At 32.8% G+C, this 22,144-nt stretch overlaps 2 protein-coding genes across 2 annotated transcripts in view; both read left to right on the top strand.

The window, feature by feature from the left end:
* Nucleotides 1-424: 424 nt before the first annotated feature.
* Nucleotides 425-22,144, top strand: part of LOC106710636 (CD151 antigen) — a 55,635-nt gene continuing 33,915 nt past the window's right edge. The window contains exon 1 of the mRNA XM_045678177.1: nt 425-619. The gene's annotated coding sequence lies outside the window, so the exon portion shown is untranslated. The remainder of the gene's footprint in view (nt 620-22,144) is intronic.
* Nucleotides 6,613-11,764, top strand: LOC123721029. Its single transcript, XM_045678050.1, has 3 exons — nt 6,613-8,006; nt 8,059-11,638; nt 11,747-11,764. Exons 1-3 carry the CDS (start codon nt 6,613-6,615, stop codon nt 11,762-11,764), a joined length of 4,992 nt encoding a protein of 1,663 aa, XP_045534006.1.

Here is a 22,144-nt window from a genome sequence, read left to right on the forward strand (position 1 = left end):
TAAATAAAAGAATTGACGTTTACTAAAATTCGCTAATTTAAAAAAAATCTGCACATGCATTACGATACAAGTTAATATTTTAAATTCTGAAACATTTTTAGAAGAAAAACTTCAACTAAATTACTCGCGACATAAAATATAATATATCTTTTCCACTGCACCACGTGATGATTTCTCATCTCATAAAAAAACACTATCTCATCACATAAAAAAAAAGATTACAACTTTAGAGCAATTTGTAAACACGCTTTATTCTATCTTAATTAAACAGATCATTCCCAGCAGTAAAAAAAAATGGAACGAAAAATCTAAATTTCTTATCAATAACAATGTCCGTCGTAACATTTTCGCGCCAAATAACCAGATAACGAAATGCGAATGAGAAAATCTGTTCGCTTGAAACCCGGTCAGTTCGCTGCTGACGGTCGTCGAGTGAACTACTGTCGCTTGTTGCTTCAATAATCGGATGTTTTCGTGTGTTTTGTGTTCTAAAAAATAATTATTATCTGTACTTTTAAATTTAGTGTCTCACTATTTATATTCTAAGTGGAATACAGTTTTAGTGGAACATTAAAATTTGAATTGGTGTTTTTTTTTATTGAAACTTGTGACCGTGAAGGTAAGTTACAACTTTATAATGTGTTTGAATTCATTACATGTAAATATTATTTAATATTGTTAAACTCGTAAACTATGAATAAAATATATTGCAACGTTTGTATACTTGTAGTCTATAAACCTACTACCAACCTACAAACTCGTATTGGATAAAATATTTTTGTATAGAGGGTTTTTCTTCTGACCTCTATTCTTAAAAACAAATAAAAGTCTAAGCAACTATATAATCTATATAATTTATGGATATATTATACTGATATCTATCTTGTCGGTTTATTACCCGCTATATTTTTTATCCAGTGTTATTCTTTTAAGGTTACTTTCGTTTTAAATTAAATTAATTTTTTTTAATGTCAAAACTAAGCTGTCTTTGTGTGTCTGAGCTCTAAGCTCTAAGTGATAAAAACGTAAGGAAGAGTTTGCTGAAATGTGAAATGCAAATATTTGGCCTTAATGAGCGTTGTGGCTGCGCCAAGAGCACATCACAACCGAATAACTTAGGAGTATAGTGCGATTGCACTCTTAATATTCAATTTAGGAAAAAAAATTACAACTGTAAAAAAAAAGAATTCGCAATTTATGAAGTAACATTACAAATTTCAATAATACAACACGATCAAGAGATCAACACCATCAAATATAGACGAACTTAACTGACTCTTAATCGGAATGAAAATGTCAAACCAAATAATTTAAATTACAATAAATTGGACTGAGTATAGAAATGTATGAATTCTATAAACAATGATATAATGAGTGTTAGAAATAATTGTCTTGAATAAAAGAAATACATCAATCTTAATGTAATATCAAGACCTTTGTTTACTGAGCAAGTTAGGACCTTTTGCTCAAATTACCCCAGTGTTTCAATGGCAACGAGCCAGAGTTAGATATGATTTGACAAAAGTTACGCCATTATTGTTCCAACTTTAAAATGAGAATAATAATTTTAACCAATGAGTAACAAAGTTCTTTGACTTGTTACGCGATTGTTTTCTTTTGTTTTTAATCAATTTATACCACTTTCACGCAATGGAATAATAAAAAGTTAAGAAATATTTTTAACTATTAAATTGTTCCAGTGTTCCTCCGATAAGTAATATGGATAAATTGACAAATAGTTCAAGTTACTCGTTGATGATATAAAATGTAATAAATATTTTTACCTTAGTTTTTAGAATAACTCTTTTCTCAGGACACTTTTAACAACCTTTTCTGACATTTGTTTGTTTTTAGAATTTGTTTTGAACATGCTATGTAGCTATAAATTTAAAACATTATAGCGTTATTCTTGCTGGAACTGGACCATAGCTTTATTTGAGCTGTACACATAATATGTGACTTCATACTGACTCTATTTTGGTTTCGGTGCACGTACGATAATGTCAACAATTTCTAATACTACGCGGTCATTTTACACTCGCCCACATATTTATAAATACATCCAAACACATGTATGTAAATACAATTTAACAACTTGTTCCAATTTTCTTCTGATTACCTTTAAAAAGTGTTTGAACTTTCATCTAAGTCGCCTTAGCAATGGCGAAGAAATGGAAAAAAAAGAAATAATGTTTTATTGGAAGAAATCGCTGCCAAATAATCTTAAGTTGGTAAGATAGAATTAATTGATCCTGGCTTAACCGACTTTTAGCACCAATACGACTTAAAATCTTTGTTAATGACTCAAGTTTTAACTTGATTGCGGCACTTGTAACAATGACATTTGAAGCCTTCCAATTCAGTGGTAGAAGCGAAATTGAAAGTTACAAACCGTTACAAACTTAAATAAAATCAACCACTTTAAACAATACATTTTATAGTAAAATTATTTACAGGTCTTTTTTACATAACTAACGTACCTATAAACCAGGTTTGGGAAATACCTATGTTAAAAACCAACAAATATAGTGCATTTAAGTGTGAACAACTGCCTAGAAATTTGACTTAGGTAAATCATAAAACTCAGTTCCGGACTTGTTCTTAGAATCTTGAGTCATAACTCTTTTGACTCTTGAAAAAACTATATTTGTAGTGTACATCTCACCTATCTCGTTAAAAATACTAATCAATTTTTTTTTTAATGTTATGCATTAGACCTGGCGTCATCTTGGTGAACTGTATCTATTTTTAGCCGACTTCAAAAAGAAGGAGGTTATCAATTCGACTGAATTTTTTTTTTTTTTTTTTATGTGTGTTACCGCGAATCTCCGCCCCTGGTGGTCCGATTTTGATAAAAATTATTTTAATCGAAAGGAAGTGCTTGCAGGTGGGTCCCATTTTTTTGTTTTTTTTTTTAAATAACTAGAAGACTAGTAGATTTTGAATAAGCTTCAAAATTTGTTGCGAAAATTAGGGACATTTTTGCTTTCAGCGCTTACGTAGGCTAAACTATAAGACCTACATCAAAATGACGTATGGCGAATTGTAGCTCTTTAAATGTGCTAAATAAAAGTCCGCGATAGCATATATCTATCTTTTATAGTTTTCTCACAATAACCATTCTTTTCTTTACGAAACATTAATTAAATTCTTGCCCTATTTCCGACGCTATTATTCAAGTTCAGTATTAACCCTAATGTAAATAAATATGTTCATTATCAAGAGAATTTAATGTAGATTATATTTGCAATTGAAACTATATCATTCTGTCTAATAGTTTAGGAGATATCGTAAGAATAAAATTACGCGGGAACGAAAAATGCTACATCGCGTTACAATGAATAGCACAAATTTGCTTTCTGGGCTTACGTAGGTCAAACTATATGACCTACATTAAAATGATGTATCGAGTAATTATAGATCCTTAAATTTGCTAAATAAAAGTCTCAGGTGGCATATATCTATCATCTATGGATGTCTCACAAAAACCATGTTATTGTGAACAAACTTCGATTAAATTGCACACGAAAAACAGCGTCGTAAGCTTACGGCGCTATTATATTATATTCGATATGAATCCTTATCCAAATAAATATGTTTGATGGCTAGAGTATTAAATGCAGATTACATTAGCCTTTAAACTATGTAATTCTGATCAATAGTTTGGAAGATATTAAATTATTAAAAACTACGCGCATTCGAAAAATGCTACTGCGGCGCGCGGCTGGACAAAATTAAAGGCACGCTACGATGTATTAGTTCGTTAATTTTCAATTTGTATACCGATTTTGATAATTATTTCATTGTTTAAAGGATAAGTGGTTATCTGGTGTATTCTAAATTAGTTTTTGAATTGAAGTACACACATATTAAATAGGAAAGTCCTTTTCTTTATTTGTCTTATTTATGTCCTTATACGTATTAAGGAAATTTGTAATTAAACTTCAAATTCACTAAAAATTGAGAAATAAAACAAACATTTTAAGAAAAAAAAAATAGCCGACTTCAAAACAAAAAAAAACTATCTCAAACAAAATGCGCTCAAAAGTAACTTAAAAAAAAAAACAATTTCAAACAAAATGCACTCAAAAGTAACGTAAAAAAACAATTTCAAACAAAATGCACTCAAAAGTAACGTAAAAAAAACAATTTCAAACAAAATTCACTCAAAAGTAACATAAAAAAACAATTTCAAACAAAATGCATTCATAAGTACCATAAAAAACAATCTCAAACAAAATACACTAAAAAGAAACAAAATAATGTCATGAAAACTTCTTTCTTTCTTTCTTCTCTCTTTTAAAAACCCTCTAAACTCTAAAGAAAGTTCTCTTCTTTCTTGTAACATGTCTATATTGTATAATTATTGTTATTTTGGAGTCGGTTTCGGCCTAAGTAGGGACATAAACGTAAGTATGTCTAATACATCTCAAATATAAAATGTCACCTATTTACTTCGGCCGACACCGACTGCGAAATAACAATAATTATACAATATAGACATGTTACAAGAAAGAAGAGAACTTTCTTTAGAGTTTAGAGGGTTTTTAAAAGAGAGAAGAAAGAAAGAAAGAAGTTTTCATGACATTATTTTGTTTCTTTTTAGTGTATTTTGTTTGAGATTGTTTTTTATGGTACTTATGAATGCATTTTGTTTGAAATTGTTTTTTTATGTTACTTTTGAGTGAATTTTGTTTGAAATTGTTTTTTTTACGTTACTTTTGAGTGCATTTTGTTTGAAATTGTTTTTTTACGTTACTTTTGAGTGCATTTTGTTTGAAATTGTTTTTTTTTTTAAGTTACTTTTGAGCGCATTTTGTAACTAGCTGTCGCCTGCGATTCCGATCAAGCGGCATTAAAAGACATAAGTAGCCTATGTGTTCTTCAAGTCTATGATCTACATCCGTGGCGAATTTCAAACATTCATCCATACATCCAAACATTCGCATTCCTATCTTTTTATATAAAAGAAAGTCGTGTTAGTTACACTATTTATACCTCAAGATCGGTCGAACTGATTTACCTGAAAATTGATGGGGAAACGGACATAGGAACTTTTTTTATCTTTTGTGCATTTTTTTATTTCGCGCGGACAAAGTCGCGGGTAACAGCTAGTTTACAATATTAGTAAGATAATATTTAAAGACACACCATTACACAAGTGTGTAAGCATGAGTAGAGTAACTGTACATTCCACTCCAATGCAGGCAAACGATTAAAAGCGAGATAAAAATAGGGAAACTTGAATTTGAATAAGCCATAAATTTAAAATATTACTGGAAGTTAAATTTAATATCAGAGAGCGCTCTTCGTTAGGATTGGTACACAAAAAAGGCGGAGGCGTTCTGAGCGTCTTGAGAAATTGTGCCAAAGAACTTTTTTCCTACATACTCATGTTTATTTTAAAACGGTTAGAGTACTAATAGTTGTCACATTAAGATTTATGTGTATAGATCAAAGTCGTGAAAATACACAACTTTTTATTTGCAAAGAAAAATATAACAAATCTTCTCATTTTAGAAGAAATTAGTCGTTATGAGCCAGCAAAAGAAGTTTAAACATTGTGGTTAGAGGTACTTCAGTTCTTTAATCTAACTAGATTTCAAGGTGCCTACTCTTTTTAAAACGTCTGAACTAATATAAACCCAGAGTTTACGGTATGTTAGCAAAATGACTTAATAATTTGTGATCTTTATCTCGGTGACGGAACAAATGTTAATGAGACGTAACACTTTGTTATTCATTCGATATCCTTGAGCGCGCCGCTAGACAACCTTACAATAAAAACTTTATCGCCGCAAACCTCGACTTATATTCAAATTGCAATTAATACAATACAGTGGCTACAACATTATAATCATACTAAGAATGTGTCTATCGGTATTAATTATTAAAGTACCTTCGGTTCATTGTTTAACTTAAGTTGTATGGCATGGCGACCGAGCCTCCAAGCGAAAAACTCGAAAGACAAAATCGAACGCAAAGTTTGTTCTCCGTTTCATTTGTTTTTGTGCTATAAGACAAGCCGCTAAAGGATTCCCTTAAACAAATAAAATCCAGGCTAACATCATCACGGATTGTTTCCTGATTCGCTTTGACGGAATAAGCTAGATACAACTGTCTTAATTAGCGGGTCACTGCGACATCGGCACCAGAGAGCATCTGGCATTTAACCTTGATAATGACGTACACTATCGGCGCAACACAACGCATTGATTTATAAACATTGTAATGAGATGCCGAGAGACGTTTATAAATATTTTAGCTAAAATTATTATATGCGTAAAGCGACGTACTTGTCTCGACTATTTGATTTTGTATTTTTAACGTCAAATAACAATATAGATATTTTGCAAATTTCAAGAGCAGCAGTGTTACGAGCACGTTATTGTCTTTTGAGACTATTAGAAATGTCAGAGGTAGACTATAATAGACTCTGCTTTCTGGTTGAGTGCGTAGTACAAGTGTTTTTTTTAGTTGCGGTTATTTTATTTAGATTTACGTTATCTGAGACAATCTGTTGATTTGCTTTTTGTGTTATTTGTTTGGTTATTGGTTTTGTGATTGTCTAAGGTAAGTTCCCTTAGTTTAAGTTAAAACTAGTAGTCCAAAATGGATACCGACCCTCCCGATCCTGGGGGTGGTTATGAAAATTGTAATATACTCCCACAGACAGATGGTTCTTTGAATAATAATAGAAAAAGGACTAATTATGATAATGATTATGTTCAACATTACGTTGTTAAAAAAACTGGTGATCTCCCTATTCCTTCTATTCAATCAACGTACATAACCCCTGAATTTACTCTGAGAAAAAATAAATATGAAGGCTCTGAATCCCCTTTTTTAGTTCATGTTTCCAAAAAAGAAAATGAGTCGTCTTTAGGTGTTTCTCTAAGACCAATCCACTTTGGATATTTTTTGTCAAAAAATAATATTAAAAATGTACTGGCTGATGGTGTGAAACGTGTTGGTCGCAATCGCATATCGGTTGAGTTCAAGTCAGCGTCAGATGCTAACTCTTTTCTCGAGCTACCCACTCTAACGCAATATAATTATGAGGCAGTAATCCCCTCATACAATGTTACCCGAATGGGGATTATTAGAAATATGCCCACCGAGTGGTCATTGGAAGAAATTGTTGAGGAATTAAACTCTGACCTTACCCAGCGAGGCCTAGGTAAAATAGTACGAGCTCGCAGACTTAATAGAAAAGTCCGAAGTGAAGGTGGGCCCCCCTCGTGGGTTCCCACTCAATCCATTGTACTTACTTTCTCAGGACAAAGGATACCAGAACATGTTTATGGCTTTTATAATTCTATACCTGTTGAAATATATTTGTTGCCAACAATTCAATGCAACAAGTGTTGCAGATTTGGGCATGTCAAGTCACAATGCAGGTCGAAACCCCGCTGCTTTGTCTGTTCCCAACCTCATGAAGGAGAAACATGTGACAAAACATCTCCAACTTGCCTGTACTGCTCTGGAAGTCATAGAGCCAATGACCAAACCTGCCCTGAATTCGATAGACAAAAAAAAATTAAGTATGTCATGTCCACTGAAAATAAATCCTATCAAGAGGCTTCTGCAAGGTACCCCCGCACCGGCATGCGTTCATATTCTGGATCAACTAGTAAGATCTCTTCTGTTTCATGTTCCCCCCAATCTTCCTCCCCTCGTACTCCACTGAAATCTTCAAGCCGTAAAACTGTGTTCCTTCCACGCCGGACATCTACTCCGGCCTCAAGCCCTGGTTATGATCGCCGTGCGCTCCAAAGGATCACGGAATACCCTCCCTCGTCTCTCTCCAATGGATGTGCCATTTCCAATACATCAATTTCAGCTTCTGATGATTCAATGCCACAGGGCAATGAAATATCTTCCGTATTGAATTTCTTCTCACGGCTTTCCGAAGTCGATTTACCGAACAATCTTAGAGAAAAACTTACTCAGCGTCTATTCTCCCTTCCCGATGGCTCCTCGCAATATTCTGCAATGGAACTGTCGTAGCGTTAGACATAAAAAGCACGAACTTATCGACCTAATCAATACCCACAGTCCTGTTATCGTTGCCATTCAGGAGACTTGGTTGAACCCGGAGATTCGATTCCGTATCCCTGGTTTCGCCTGTCTCAGGGATGACAGAGTTGATGGGCATGGTGGTTCTGCGTTATTAATTTCTCGATCTATTACCTACTCACAAATTCCACTTTCAGGTCTCTCGAATACATTCAACGCTGTAGCTCTTAGAGCTTTTAACATTTCTTTTATTTCTATATACATACCAGATCCCCGTCTTTCCACCCTAAATGAACTATTTGTGATAATAGATTCTCTTCCACCTCCTGTCGTTCTCCTAGGAGATTTCAATATTCATCACACTCTTTGGGGGTCCCACTCCTGCGACTCCCTATCCCTTGAATTTCTCGATCTCCTGCATGACCGTGATCTTTGTATAATAAACGACGGCACTCCCACGCGAAGAGTCCGACCGGGACAAGACGAGAGAAGTGCGGTCGATCTTTCCATTTGTTCTCCCTCGCTGGCTTCTTTATTCTCTTGGACGGTACAACCCTTTGGTTGTGGCAGTGATCATTTTCCTATCTTATTGTCTATTCCTGATACTTCTTCTCACACCTTTTGTAATAATCCCCGTCCCCGTCTTAAGTATAAATTATCTAGGGCTGATTGGTCTCAATTTTGTTCTGAGACCGACCGAGAAGTTTCGAAAATCCCCCTTCCATGTCTCGACAATATGACGGACTCACTTGAGCGCTTTAAAAATGCCCTCTTTAAAGCTGCAGATAAGTCTATTCCGCTTTTATCAAAGGGTAAAAACAAAATTCCCTCCCCTCCATGGTGGGACAGTGAGTGTACGCAAATGTACAAAAAACGTAAAGAAGCTGAAGCAATTTATAACTCATCCATGACCGAACAAAATTTTATTAATTATCAGCATGTGGCCGCTCAAGCTGCGAGAACCTTCTCCGACAAAAAACGTTCTGGTTGGCGTCACTTCTGTGAATCTCTTTCCCCCATGTCTCCCCCTTCAATGGTGTGGAGAAACATAAAACGATTTCGTGCGTCTGTTACCTCTTGTGAAGACTCTTCCAATGATCACTCAGTCTGGATAGACACTTTTGCACAGAGACTTGCTCCTCCGGTTGCCCCTTCTATGGAAGAAACTACAGTATTTCAGTCATCGGGCCCATTAGAAAATGAGTTTGACCGCCCATTCTCTTGGGATGAGTTTTTGTGTGCCATTAATGGCCTCAAAGATTCTTCACCGGGTATAGATGAGATCCCTTATTCTTTCATCGTAAATTCTGGTCTAGAAACTCGTAAATTTTTTTTAAATTTAATAAATATCATCTTTTTCTCCAGCCTTCCGCCGGAAGAATGGAAATCTCAAATTATACTCCCTATTCTTAAACCTGGGAAGTTAAGTAATGATCCTCTGGGATATAGACCTATCGCACTGTCATCTACCTTGGCAAAAATATTAGAACATCTGATTAAAAATAGATTGGAATGGCTAGTGGAAAGTAGAGGTATAATAGCTAAAAGTCAATATGGTTTCCGGAAGGGAGCAGGAACGATGGATAGTTTAAGTTCATTTATTACTGATATCCGTATAGCCCTTTCGAAAAATAAATCGGTGATTGGCGTATTTCTGGACATCTCATCAGCATACGATAATGTACTTCTTCCGGTGCTCAGAAGCAAAATGCTTCATCTGAACATTCCTGTGAGGATAGTTAACTATATTTCAAATTATCTTTCGGCTAGATCTGTCCAAATTTCTAGTAAAAATTCTCTTCTCCCCTCTAGACTTGTCTGGAAGGGCCTGCCCCAAGGATCTGTCCTAAGTCCCCTGCTATACAGTATATACACCCATGATTTGGAGCTTACCGTCAATTCATTTTGTGATGTCCTACAATACGCTGATGATTTATCACTTTATGTATCGTCTGACAACTTTGACGAAGCCACCTCTCGACTTAACACTGCTATTAGATATCTGGATGATTGGCTTCAGAATCACGGTCTCAATCTCTCTATACCTAAAAGTACAGTTGTGGTATTTTCTAGAGTCAGAAATATACCTAATATTTCAATTTCTTGCAATGGTAATATAATTCCAGTCAAAAATAAAGTAAAGTTTTTAGGTCTTATCCTGGATTCAAAATTGACATCAATTCACCATATTAATCATGTCATTGCGAAATGCGAAAGAAATATAAACATTATTCGTTCCCTTTCAGGTGTTTGGTGGGGTTCCCACCCATTTTCACAAAAGCTCTTGTATAATGCCATAGTTAGAAGTCATCTCGACTATGGCATCTTTATTCTTGAACCATGCAATAAATTACCTCTACATGCACTAGACAAAGTCCAGGCTAAATGTCTCAGATTGATTACAGGGGCTATGAAATCCTCTCCTATTAACGCAATGCAAGTCGAATGTGTTGACCCCCCTCTACATATCAGGAGACAGTACCTTAGTGATCGCTTTATTTTTAAAATTTTTCAAACTTCTTCACATAGTCTTCTTCCAAAACTTCATGAACTGTCACACCTTGTTACTGCCGGTGGATATTGGGCACACAAAGAACCTCCTTGTCTTGTAAAAAGTTATCTCAAAATCACTCGTCTTGCTTGTCCACTTTCTCAAACTACCCTTAATCCCATATTTGAAATTCCCTATCAGGCGTTAGTTCATAACCCGAACATAATACTGGACTTAAATATAACTAAGGACCCAGCTTCCGCAAACACCAATTTCCAGCGAATAGTTGATGAGCGCTGGAGTGATTGGCTTATTATTTATACGGATGCCTCCAAGCTCTCAGTGCATGGTTACGTGGGAGCAGCTGTCTGGATTCCCAAATTCCGTATAGTATTAAATTTTAAACTTCCCTCCTTATCCTCGGTATTTACTGGAGAGTCGGTTGCCATCTTAGAAGCCTTAATGTACATCGAATCACACAAGATTAGAAAGACAATAATATTTTCGGATTCTAAAAGCTGTTTAGACGCAATTTTATCAAATCAATTTAGAAGTAAATCAAGATTCCCTTTTATTATGGAAATTAAAAACATTTTGTACAGATGTTCTCTGCAAGGTCTCCAGGTCACTCTTGCGTGGATTCCAGGTCATTCTGGGATCCAGGGCAATGAGTCAGCTGACCATTTAGCTAAAGAAGCCACATCGTGTGGCTCAATGAGTCACCACAAACTATACATTCATGACCTGGTGTCCTTGGCTAAGGAACATCTTTTGTCTAGTTGGAAATCTGTGTGGTCCGAGACTTCTATTAGCAAAGGAAAATACTATGCAGACATACAAGAATCCATACCAGTGAGGCCATGGATTTTTAAGTTCCCTGATGCAAATAAGCAGACCACGTCGACGATCTGTCGACTACGATTAGGCCATGCGTGCACTCCAACTTTCTTAGCGAAAATCAGGGTTAAGGATAGCTCGCTATGTGAATGCGGATTAGGTGAAGGAACGGTGGACCATATATTTTTCTCTTGCCCGAACAGAACTTCTTCCTTAATTGATGTCCTCCCCAATTATATCCCTCGTCCCACTAACTTTAAGACCCTCTTAACCCACGAACATACCCCGTTTGTAAATATTTTATGTGATTATATTAACAAAAATAATATTAGATTATAAGTTGTTTGTCCCATAACCTACTAACAATACTATGTATATTATTGTGTTCGTCCTTTTTAGGTAAATCAACGTTTGTAGATAATTCTAGAGTTTGTAACACTTGTATGCTCACGAGACTTATCCATAAGTAGAGTGTTGCCAGTCTCTTTAATACAAGAATAAAACTATAATCACTCGACACTGGCCCAATCCGCTGAGGGAGAGCCATAATCAAGAAACTGAACTGAACTGTAGACTATAATATGTTTTATTTGAACAAAGTGATACTACGAGTATGTAGTTATGCATCAGTTGGCGACGCCCTTGGCGCTTAGTGATCGAAGAATCTTATATGCGTCAAAAAATAAATATACTAGGTACAATAAATATCAACAGTAAAATATCGTTCTGTATATTGATTAACTAGTCAGTGTCTTGAAGTCAGTTTCGAGTGATAAAAATATATACAAGTAAGTGGAAATAAACGTTTATGTGTGTTTGTTTTGTATACGTTACGTGACCTTGTACAACATAGAAAAATACTCTTATCTTATACCTAATGGAACGTATTGAGGAAACAGTCTTCGTAAAATACTATGTATTTGCTCACAGAGTATGGATAACATAACAAATACATAATAATAACTTACAAAATGGAAGACTGTGTATGTTTACTGAACTAGTATTTTGATATGATATATGGACAAAGAGCAATTGCTTGTGATTCTTGTAGAGAACATTGTTATGTTGATTACGTTATAGTTTATTTAAACTTAACAAAATTAATATATATTGTAGTAAATGTTTTTGTCTTTTTATACAATTCAATTTCCAATGTACAAATTGTGTTATTCACAATTGTGTCGTATCTTTATCCTTATAACTGATGAAAACGACAAATTAAATTTCAAGTATTATATTTTTTCCTTAAAACTTAATTCAAGTTACATACGCATGTAATCTAATATTTATTTCGGTAGAATAATAGTGACTATGCCTTAGTGCGTACACTCGTGTCTCGGGCACATGGCTAATGTTTATTTCGAGAAAGTTTCCATTAGTAACAGCACGTGTTCTATTTGTTTACGGAAACCTACCGCCGCCGCCGACTGAAATCAGTCTGTATCACATAAACGTACTATTTAAATATATAACTTTATTTCTTTCGTAAAAAAACACGTTTAAAACCATTACGACTATTATTTTGATGTTTTAAAGTAAGTGAAACCGTTTTTACTTTATCAGTTACTATCTATATTCACAAATAAGTCTATTAAGGTTGACAGAAACAATGGTCTATAAGCGAAAAAAGTTATGCTAACTTTTTTAAGTCAGATAATTGCTGGCGAACACTTGGACATTTCATAAAAGCGTCATAATTTTATTACTGAACACCGTTTTCCCATTTTACAGGATATAATGAAACTTTGAAATTAACTTATAACGACTTTTAAATTGATTACTTGGCGAATTTTACAAATGTGGAGATAACTATTGACTAGAGCAGTTGCTGCTTGCTGGACAAATTTAATTGCCAAACTGAGATTTTTCTCTCTCAAAATAAGAACTCAGCATGCACACATTCATGCCCAAGCACACGCAAAACGTAATATTGTCTTTAGTAATTTTCGTTTTATAAATACAATTTAAAACATGTTTAAACGTACGAGTAATTTTAGTGAAACAGCGACAAATTACAGACTTATTTTTCGCACTGAATATAAATGATTACAAATCGTAAAAATTAATGATTGTAATATAAATATTTGTTGTGAAATAATAAAATAAAATAATAAAAACAAAGGCCCCAACAAATTGTGTATAATCAAAACTTTGCGCCGTTCGCTTTTATGTTATGACCCTTTCTATTTGACGTTACACAAAAAAGGCGGGAAGGAATCATTCCTATTTATACCAATAGAAAAGTGCGTCCTATAAGTAAAATTAATTACTCTTACAAATATTAATGTTTAGATGTATGGATGGATGTTTGTATGAAGGTATCTCCGGAACAGGTCAAGGAATCTTGATGAAATTTGGCACAGATGTAAAACGTAGCCTAGTAGAACACATAGGCTACTTATTATTTTTTTTAATTCCGCGCGGACTGCGTCGCGGGCTACTGCTAGTGTATTATATTTTTGAAGTTTATTTATATTTTAAAACTCGCCGCTGTTTTCATATAACCTGATATGTTGTTAGTTTGCGTTGATTTAATAACTAATTATATACTGTTTTCATGTCTCTATACATCTAAAATTATATTAAAAGTAAAGCGTGATTTTATTCCACAATAATTCCTTTAGACATTCGTATAAAGGTGAACAGAACAGGTCCCCATATTAGGTTTCGTAGAGCGTATGAGTCACATAAGCCTGGAAGCTCCAAATAACGAGGCTATTTTAGTGTCCTAGGTTATAATTCTAAGTTAGATTATTGTTTTTTATTTTTGAATAAAAATACATTTATAAACAAATATTTCGCTTCACTTATGAATATATTATGTTATTTATTTTCTAAAGTTACAGTTAAACAAATCTATATATCTATGATTCTAATATTAAGTTAATTCTGAGAAAAATAAAACTACGTGATTTATTTTGCTTTGATATTACTAAGTATAATTTAACGCAATATATTTCTAACAGCTATAAATGACTTAACTATCGTGTTAAGAAATCTCAAATATACTTGAAACCTCTCGAAGCAGACTTGCCAATTCATCTAACAACCTTGACGTATCTTAACTTCGACAACGAGCGTCTATAAAAAGAACACAAAAAATATGTAACTATTAAAAAAAACATACTTTATTTTAGAAACATTATAAGAAGTACGTTTAAGTTTTGATATCTCGGTGTTTTTGTCGTTTTAGGAGAATTCTTCAAGTATTGGTGCCTATTTTCACTGAATGGTCGCACGACTCGCGTGTGGCTGTCATTGTGTTTAGCAGTCGTTGTGAAAACACTTAAAATCGAAATACCAAATTTTATTACTTATAGTTAAGTTGGATACACATACTATTATCAAAAATAGCGTTGTCTGTAGACAGCAAGGCCGGGCCAACGCGCTCTCGTCTCTTCAAGAGGTCGTATTGTGACCCACATGATGTGACGTCACTCTTGTTTATCACACATTTAAGAACATGCACTAACATCGCCTTGACTCTGAGTTTTTGTTAAGTAACGAAATACGATTGTATTTATATTCTTTCTTTCGATTAAAGAACAAAAAAAACGTGGAGATCTTGTGACTAAGTGAATAAATATCTCTAGATATTTTTTAAGTTTACGTACAAGTATTTATAATATAATAATCAAATTTAATAAATAATAATAATCGTAAATTTAGATTTATTTGCTAACTTAATACTATTTATAAATTTAATTAAGCCAATTAATTACAATGAAATTCAGTTTCGTGGCCTGGAATAGTTGTATTGTTTCAGATTAGACTGTATTAATAATTTGATGCATCCGGTATCCGTTTCAAATATATATTACGCCTATAATATTATATACTTATCCTAACTATGCATGTATCAGGTAACATATAGATGAATGTAACATATTATTGTTTCCAGTAGCTGCTGACTGTAACTTTGGGTGTAACAACCCGCGGGTAACGTGATGAACAATTAAGCTAAGTAAATATTTTTCCAATCCTTGTCTGAACGTTATCAATTAAAAGTTTCTAAAATAAACTGCGAAAGGGAAATTTTGTAATAACTTCAATTTATTAGCTATCGCTCGCGACTCCATCCGCGCGGAATTAAAAAAAACTTAATAAGTAGGCTATGTGTTCTTCCAGACTATGTTCTACATCTGTGCCAAATTTCATCAAGATCCGTTCAGCTGTTCCTTCAAACAAACATCCATCCATCCATCCATCTAGACATTCACAATTATAATATTAGTAAGATATGGAAAATAACTTTAAGAGACCTTAGGACTCTCTTGGTTCTTTAATGAAGGAGTAAGACAAGAGGATAAGGTATTATGATTTGAGTTGAAAAAAATATCGTTATCTCTGTTTTCGGCAAGTAGAATGTAAGAGACGACAGATATTTTTATCAATGTATCGGCGGAAATAACCAAAGGTTTGGATAAAATCATTCAAAATAGAAAAGAAAAATGGTCTGTCATTAAATTTATATACATTTTGTGTATCTAAAAGACATTTTATTATTAATATTACTGAAATAATAAAGCTTAAAGCTTAAAATAAAAGTTTAAAGGTCGTCTCTGATATTGAATGTTGCCGCGAATGTAATTTGCGGAAGTTCAGGATAAAATTGTCTACCTGCCTTTATAAAGTCATTACTTCTAAAAGGCTATTTTCTTTACCGCTATATAAGTATAATTCTGTTTAACAGTCTGATGTTAAATTACGTAACATAACATAATTGTGCAAAACTGTGTCATTCCTAAAATAATTTTTAAGGGCCAATTTTTTTATAATTTCATAGGTTTGTAATGAATAAAGTAATAACTTACATTTCAAAAACTCTTTTACCAGTAAAAAGCAACAGTACAAAAATTACTTTTACAATATGTTTACGAATCAAAAGTCTATTTGTGGAAACCGGCATAAGTTTAGCTTTTATATGAAACATTACAAGAAAAATTATATGCAAGTGGAAATTGCGATTTACATATATAATTATAATAATCGGTGTATAAAATTTAAGTTCAGAAATCATTGATCAAAATATTGAAGCTTAATTTAAAAACGTGGTTTTCGAATAGTCAGTTCAATAATTCTCTCAGATATACGACTGCGGTTTTTGATCTCGATCATTTTAATTTTAATGCAAATGGAGTGAACAAAATTGTGTTTAAACACATAATATGAATGTCCAATAAAGTACTGAAAAATATGTGCATATTAACCAATGACAAATCAAGAATGTAATTATCAATACAAAAATATGATTAATCGTTGGTTTCTGAGACCTAAATCCCCATTTAAAACGTATTTTAAGAAGAAGAAGAAGAGAGCTTCTGTCAAAGGTAATGAGAGCAATGACGATATGTATTTTACAAAGATTTAGATCTCAGAATCCTACGATAAGTCGCAGTATTGGCCATTGCATTATAATTCCACAGAAACTCTGTGCTGATACACGTATAATATGTAAAAATAAGAAAGAAAAGGTGACGTAAAGAGATAGTTTAATTAATTCTTCTTTTTAGACATTTTTTAAATCTATATATTTAAAAGAAAGTCGTGTTAGTTACACTATTTATAACTCAAGAACGGCTGAATCGATTTGACTGAAAATTGGTGTGCAGGTAGCTTAGAACCAGGAAACGGACATAGGATAATTTTTATTTTCTATTCCGCGCGGACGGAGTCGCGGGTAAAAGCTAGTTTCAAGTAAATGCAAAAGTAAACACGTTGGTATAACAGTATACCAATTTAGAAATTAATATGTTTTCCGTAAAATAGAATTCATAGTTTAAAAATTACATGGAAACGACATAAAGACATGTTATCAACATTTTTACGAAACATTTCGATAAGAAGCGCTGCGATATCCGGTACGAATTATTTACGTAACATACCCGTATTCCTCCATGTTTGTTTTAAAAATATTTGAATTACTTTTCGCACTACCATTTTCACAATGAAGTTTATCATGCAATTAAAAAAACATTTATAACGATTACATAATAACTATTTTTTTCTTATAAAGTAAGTTAAAATATGAATTAAAATTACTTATTACTGCAGATTCAAAATGCGAAGGAACAAGTCAGAGAAATAATATGCTGCGATTTAAATAATTGGAATAAGTACCTCAACGAGAAATACTTCCCTATTAATGAGCTAAATGCATTAAACGGAAACGTCTTTCATATTATTATGGTTCACAGAAATATTCTTGACAGTATAATTGAATGATGTGCTTAATTGCATTATAAGTTTTATACATAACAGAATTGATGGATTTATTTATAAATTTAACTATCATTAAAATGTTATTACTTACAAATAGATCATTAAAACTATTTGAGTGAAGGAAAGAAACATTAAAATATATTTCAGACATTCACCACATGGCCCATAGAGTAATTACTCAAACTCTGATGGATATTTGAGAAGGATTTTAAGATGTGGCTATTTTTACGATTCGTTTTAAGTATCGCCAGAGGTAACCAAAGTACACTTGGTACGGTCTTTGATACAGATATTTTTAATTCATTAATACTTTTCTTTCCACTTGATTATAAAGTACTAGCTTTTACCCGCGACTCCGTCCGCGTGGAATAAAAAATAGAAAACGGGGTAAAAATTATCCTATGTCCGTTTCCTGGTTCTAAGCTACCTGCCCACCAATTTTCAGTCAAATCGATTCAGCCGTTCTTGAGTTATAAATAGTGTAACTAACACGACTTTCTTTTATATATATAGAAGATATGGTACTTGTGCTGTAATCATTGCTCTTGAACGAGTAAAAAGGTTTTATAACATTCTTCAACACACTTAGTATATGTAGTATTACTAGGTCTTGCTTCTCTTTGCTTTCGAAACTTTGTAAAAAAAATAAAAAAAAAATATTTTTACAAGTTATTCCTTGTCACTTCACAGACAATCATGATATAAAAATCGTTTTTCATTTGTTTTTAAGATAATGTTTCTTTTTAAACGGCATTAAGGAGGACGTTATTTCTGCCCTTGTTGCATTTAATAGAAATGAAGAGCCCACGTGCTGCAAATTTGTAACGCTCAGTGAGCGCACACTAAGCCGCTTTGAATTGTTGCAAATATAAATGTGAAATTAATTTACATGTACGCAAAGTTCACAGATGTATATTGCACTTTGTGATGTAATATTTAAAGATTTAATGAGTATTCCAGTTAAATGTATTACATACCTTTTTATTAAACTTATGTAAAAGCAAACTTTACGAGTAATGTAATTTTATTTTATTAACCTAATTAAATTGCTAATACAAACTACAAATCATTTTTAGAAGTAGACGATAATTCTAATTATCAATTTCCTAGTACACACAAGTTGAAAGAGTTTACAGAACATATATGTAAAGTGACTATTTTCGACTAATTAAAAATACGGCTATTTTATATCAAAATATATTAATGATAATAACTGTGTAAAATTTCGCTCAAAAGCAAGAACACGTCGCTAGAACTGACGTTGACAAATTACGCTGAGATCTAAAAGAAAGTCGTGAAAAACTCTTTTAACTAAATCATAAAAACTTTGTAAATGTAACTGCTTTTATAATTAACTCTCCTTGAATATGAATATATTTTTAACCTCATTACGCATTAATAGGTAAGATCAAACCCAATTTTAGTACTTACTAAAGACGGTATGTGAATTAAAATGTCGAGCCGTCGACCAAGAAAGCCTTGTACGTAAAAGTTTGAGCATTTCGTAGAAAATGGTAATACATCTGAGGTTCCTCCGACGTTGCGGATATCCATAGGCGTCAGATCAATTAACATTCAGCGATCCTCTGCTAATTTATCTCCTTCTCCTAAAATAACAAAAAGGTGATTCAAATTATTTTTTACTTGCATAATAATCATACTTCATACTAATATTATAAATGCGAATGTTTAGATGGATGGAGGAATGGATCTTTGTTTGAAGGTATCTCCAGAACGGTTTAACGGATCTCGATAAAATTTGGCCCAGATGTAGAACATATTCTGGAAGAACACATAGGCTATTAATTTTTTTTTTCCGCGCGGACGGAATCGCTGGCGACAGCTAACATAGTATAGATTATGTAACTATATACCGTTGAATGTGAATGTTATAGGATTTGTCATATTGTTTAATAACGCAACAAGTAATTTTCCATCGATCATAGTTCGTTTTAGTTGAATCATAGTTCCACTTAACCATTATTACGACTAGTAAAGTGGTCAAACGCATTGGATAACCTCACAATATATGTAATAAATATAGAATAACGTATTTTAGAGAAGTAATTGAAAATTTTGAGTTAAAAAAACTCAAATAATTTAATCCATTAACAGCTTTTCTTCGTCCAAACAAATTTATAATGTCATCGTATAACTAAATTGTATTATAAAGGTAAATAGAAGTTACCAAGAACGATTTCCTCGAGCACAGTAACAATGCACCGCGCTTTAACTACGTATAAATATTTAATTTTCCTCTTTTGTTTTCTAGATTGAAGTCAATTTCAGTTGGGCTTTTGTATTTAGTACGTGCATGAAGTCAATACCGAGTTTGGTAGCACAAACGCTAAAAGGGTTTTCATATATTAACAAGTTTAATGTTTCATTTTATTAGATGTTAGTTAAAAAGTGTACTTTACAAGCATAATCTAAGGCTCTTCGTTCACAAGTCAACGTAAATATTGGAAATCCTATGCCTATACTGATCAAATAAACGTCCTGCGGTGATTCCAGGTTGTTTGTACGTAGCGCGCGCAATGCGGTAGACGCGACGCAAGTATTATTACTTTGAAAGATTTACGTTTCTTTTTGTACGAAGGGATTAACTGTGGGTTTCTACTGCAGTGACATTTTTGATTTTAATACATATTTTAGTCACAGTTTTGTCAAAAATAAAGAAACAAGTGACAATATGTATTGTATCACAGTAGAGCTTTAAGGGTAACCTAAATGAAAAGAACGTAATCTGCAATGTTGTTGATATGTCAAAAGTTTTGTATACGCTGACCCTTAGATGATTAATTCTATAAATATTTTCTCTTTCAAGAAAAAAAAACAAAAATAATCTTGAAAATACTGTTGAAGAATTACACTATGTGAAAGTAAAATTTATTACATTTTAATTTATCATTAAATAAAAATAAAATTAATAATATAAAGTTCTCGCTAAAACTAATTAGAGTAAGGTTATTTCATTATTAGATAATTTATTATGAACAGAAAACAGATACAAACTTAGCATAAAAACGATTATTATATTTGTAGTTCGCGCAATTAATTAAAGTGATGATAATTTCACTTGCTTTGTATTTAAGAAAATAAATTACACATAATTGTAAGACTGTAAAAAACAGTAAAGATTTTATCTTTCAAGAAAAAATATATTCAACTAAATACACTTTCAAATAACTTAACTATCTCAAGTGTAACGAGAGAATTTACACGAATCTAAAATTGAAATAGCAATTGAACAAAATGCAAAATGCTGCTTTATTGTTCCATCATTTCAAGTATGTATTTTTTTAATACAAAGTCCTTTTTTAATCTGAACAATTGTAAAACAATAATACTCATTCCTTTATAAACAAATTTGTACCGTCGGTATGTGTCTTCAATATTGTACACATTCGACCAGTCAGCTTGCAAGATTGGTAGAGCCAAATCAAATTAATATATCCTTAGAGCTCTACTGCCTCATCGGGAAATCCGATAACCGCAAAAGGGATTGAATAGCAATGAAGCAACATACTAGATTCTTGGACCCAGTAGATAAAAAAAAAACATTTTTTTTTATTATCGCTGCCGCCTTGGTCTCCAAATGGATTTAAATAGTAAGAATATTAATAGATTATTTCTTATCGAAATACGTCTTGAAATAAAAAAAAAACAAGATCGTGGTGTTAACGTAAATTTATATTTTGACTTACGAAATCAGCATTCATTCACATCAGCATAGGGTTAGCATGTTATGGGCATGTTAGGAGCAAGGAAGAACCGCATGTGACAAGAAGAGTGTGGAAGAGTACACTGATAGAATTAGGCTTAGGAAAAGGATAGATTGCATAAAAGGTGAAATGATTAAGAAGGGAGGGACAACTGAAATGTCAGAAGTTATATCGATCTAGAACATAAAAACCTTCTGCACCGATTCAACATTAGTGGTATAAGGACAAGGAGATGATGACTGAATCAACATTCAGAAGGAAAAATTATGGTTATGACATTGAATGCCTTCCTATTTGATCCCTTCTTATTTTCCCACTATCCTATCGTTATAACTGTGTCACACTATACCAGTAATTACTTACCATTATGCAAGTTACACACGATAGATTTTACATGACAGTTTTACCCTTGCATAATCTACAAGCATAACCGTGTTTCATAGTATAATAAATGTAAAGATTTGCAAGTAAAAGTAAAAAATGTGACTTCATACCTAACGTGTGTAGCCTGCATTAGATGAGTGCTCACATTAGATGAACTCTCTTTCATTTCCTTTATACGTCGTCAAAGGAAATGTTGGAATGCATTGCGTGTGTCGGCGAACATTAAATAAACGTTTACTAACAGCTCTATGACATCACGAAAACTTTGTATAAGTGCTTGTAAACTAAGGAACTGTGCACACAACATTTTTATGTAATAAATTATGTTACCGAATTGTAATTACATTTGAATTTCATATTTAAATTCGATAGCATCTTATGGTGTTACAATTTAATATATGGTGTTACAATTTAATAATATTCATAAAATAGACATAGTTATATTTCACTATTGTTATCTAATTAA

The sequence above is a fragment of the Papilio machaon genome, chromosome 5, assembly GCF_912999745.1.
Source record: "Papilio machaon chromosome 5, ilPapMach1.1, whole genome shotgun sequence".
Classification (NCBI taxonomy): Eukaryota; Metazoa; Arthropoda; class Insecta; order Lepidoptera; family Papilionidae; genus Papilio; species Papilio machaon.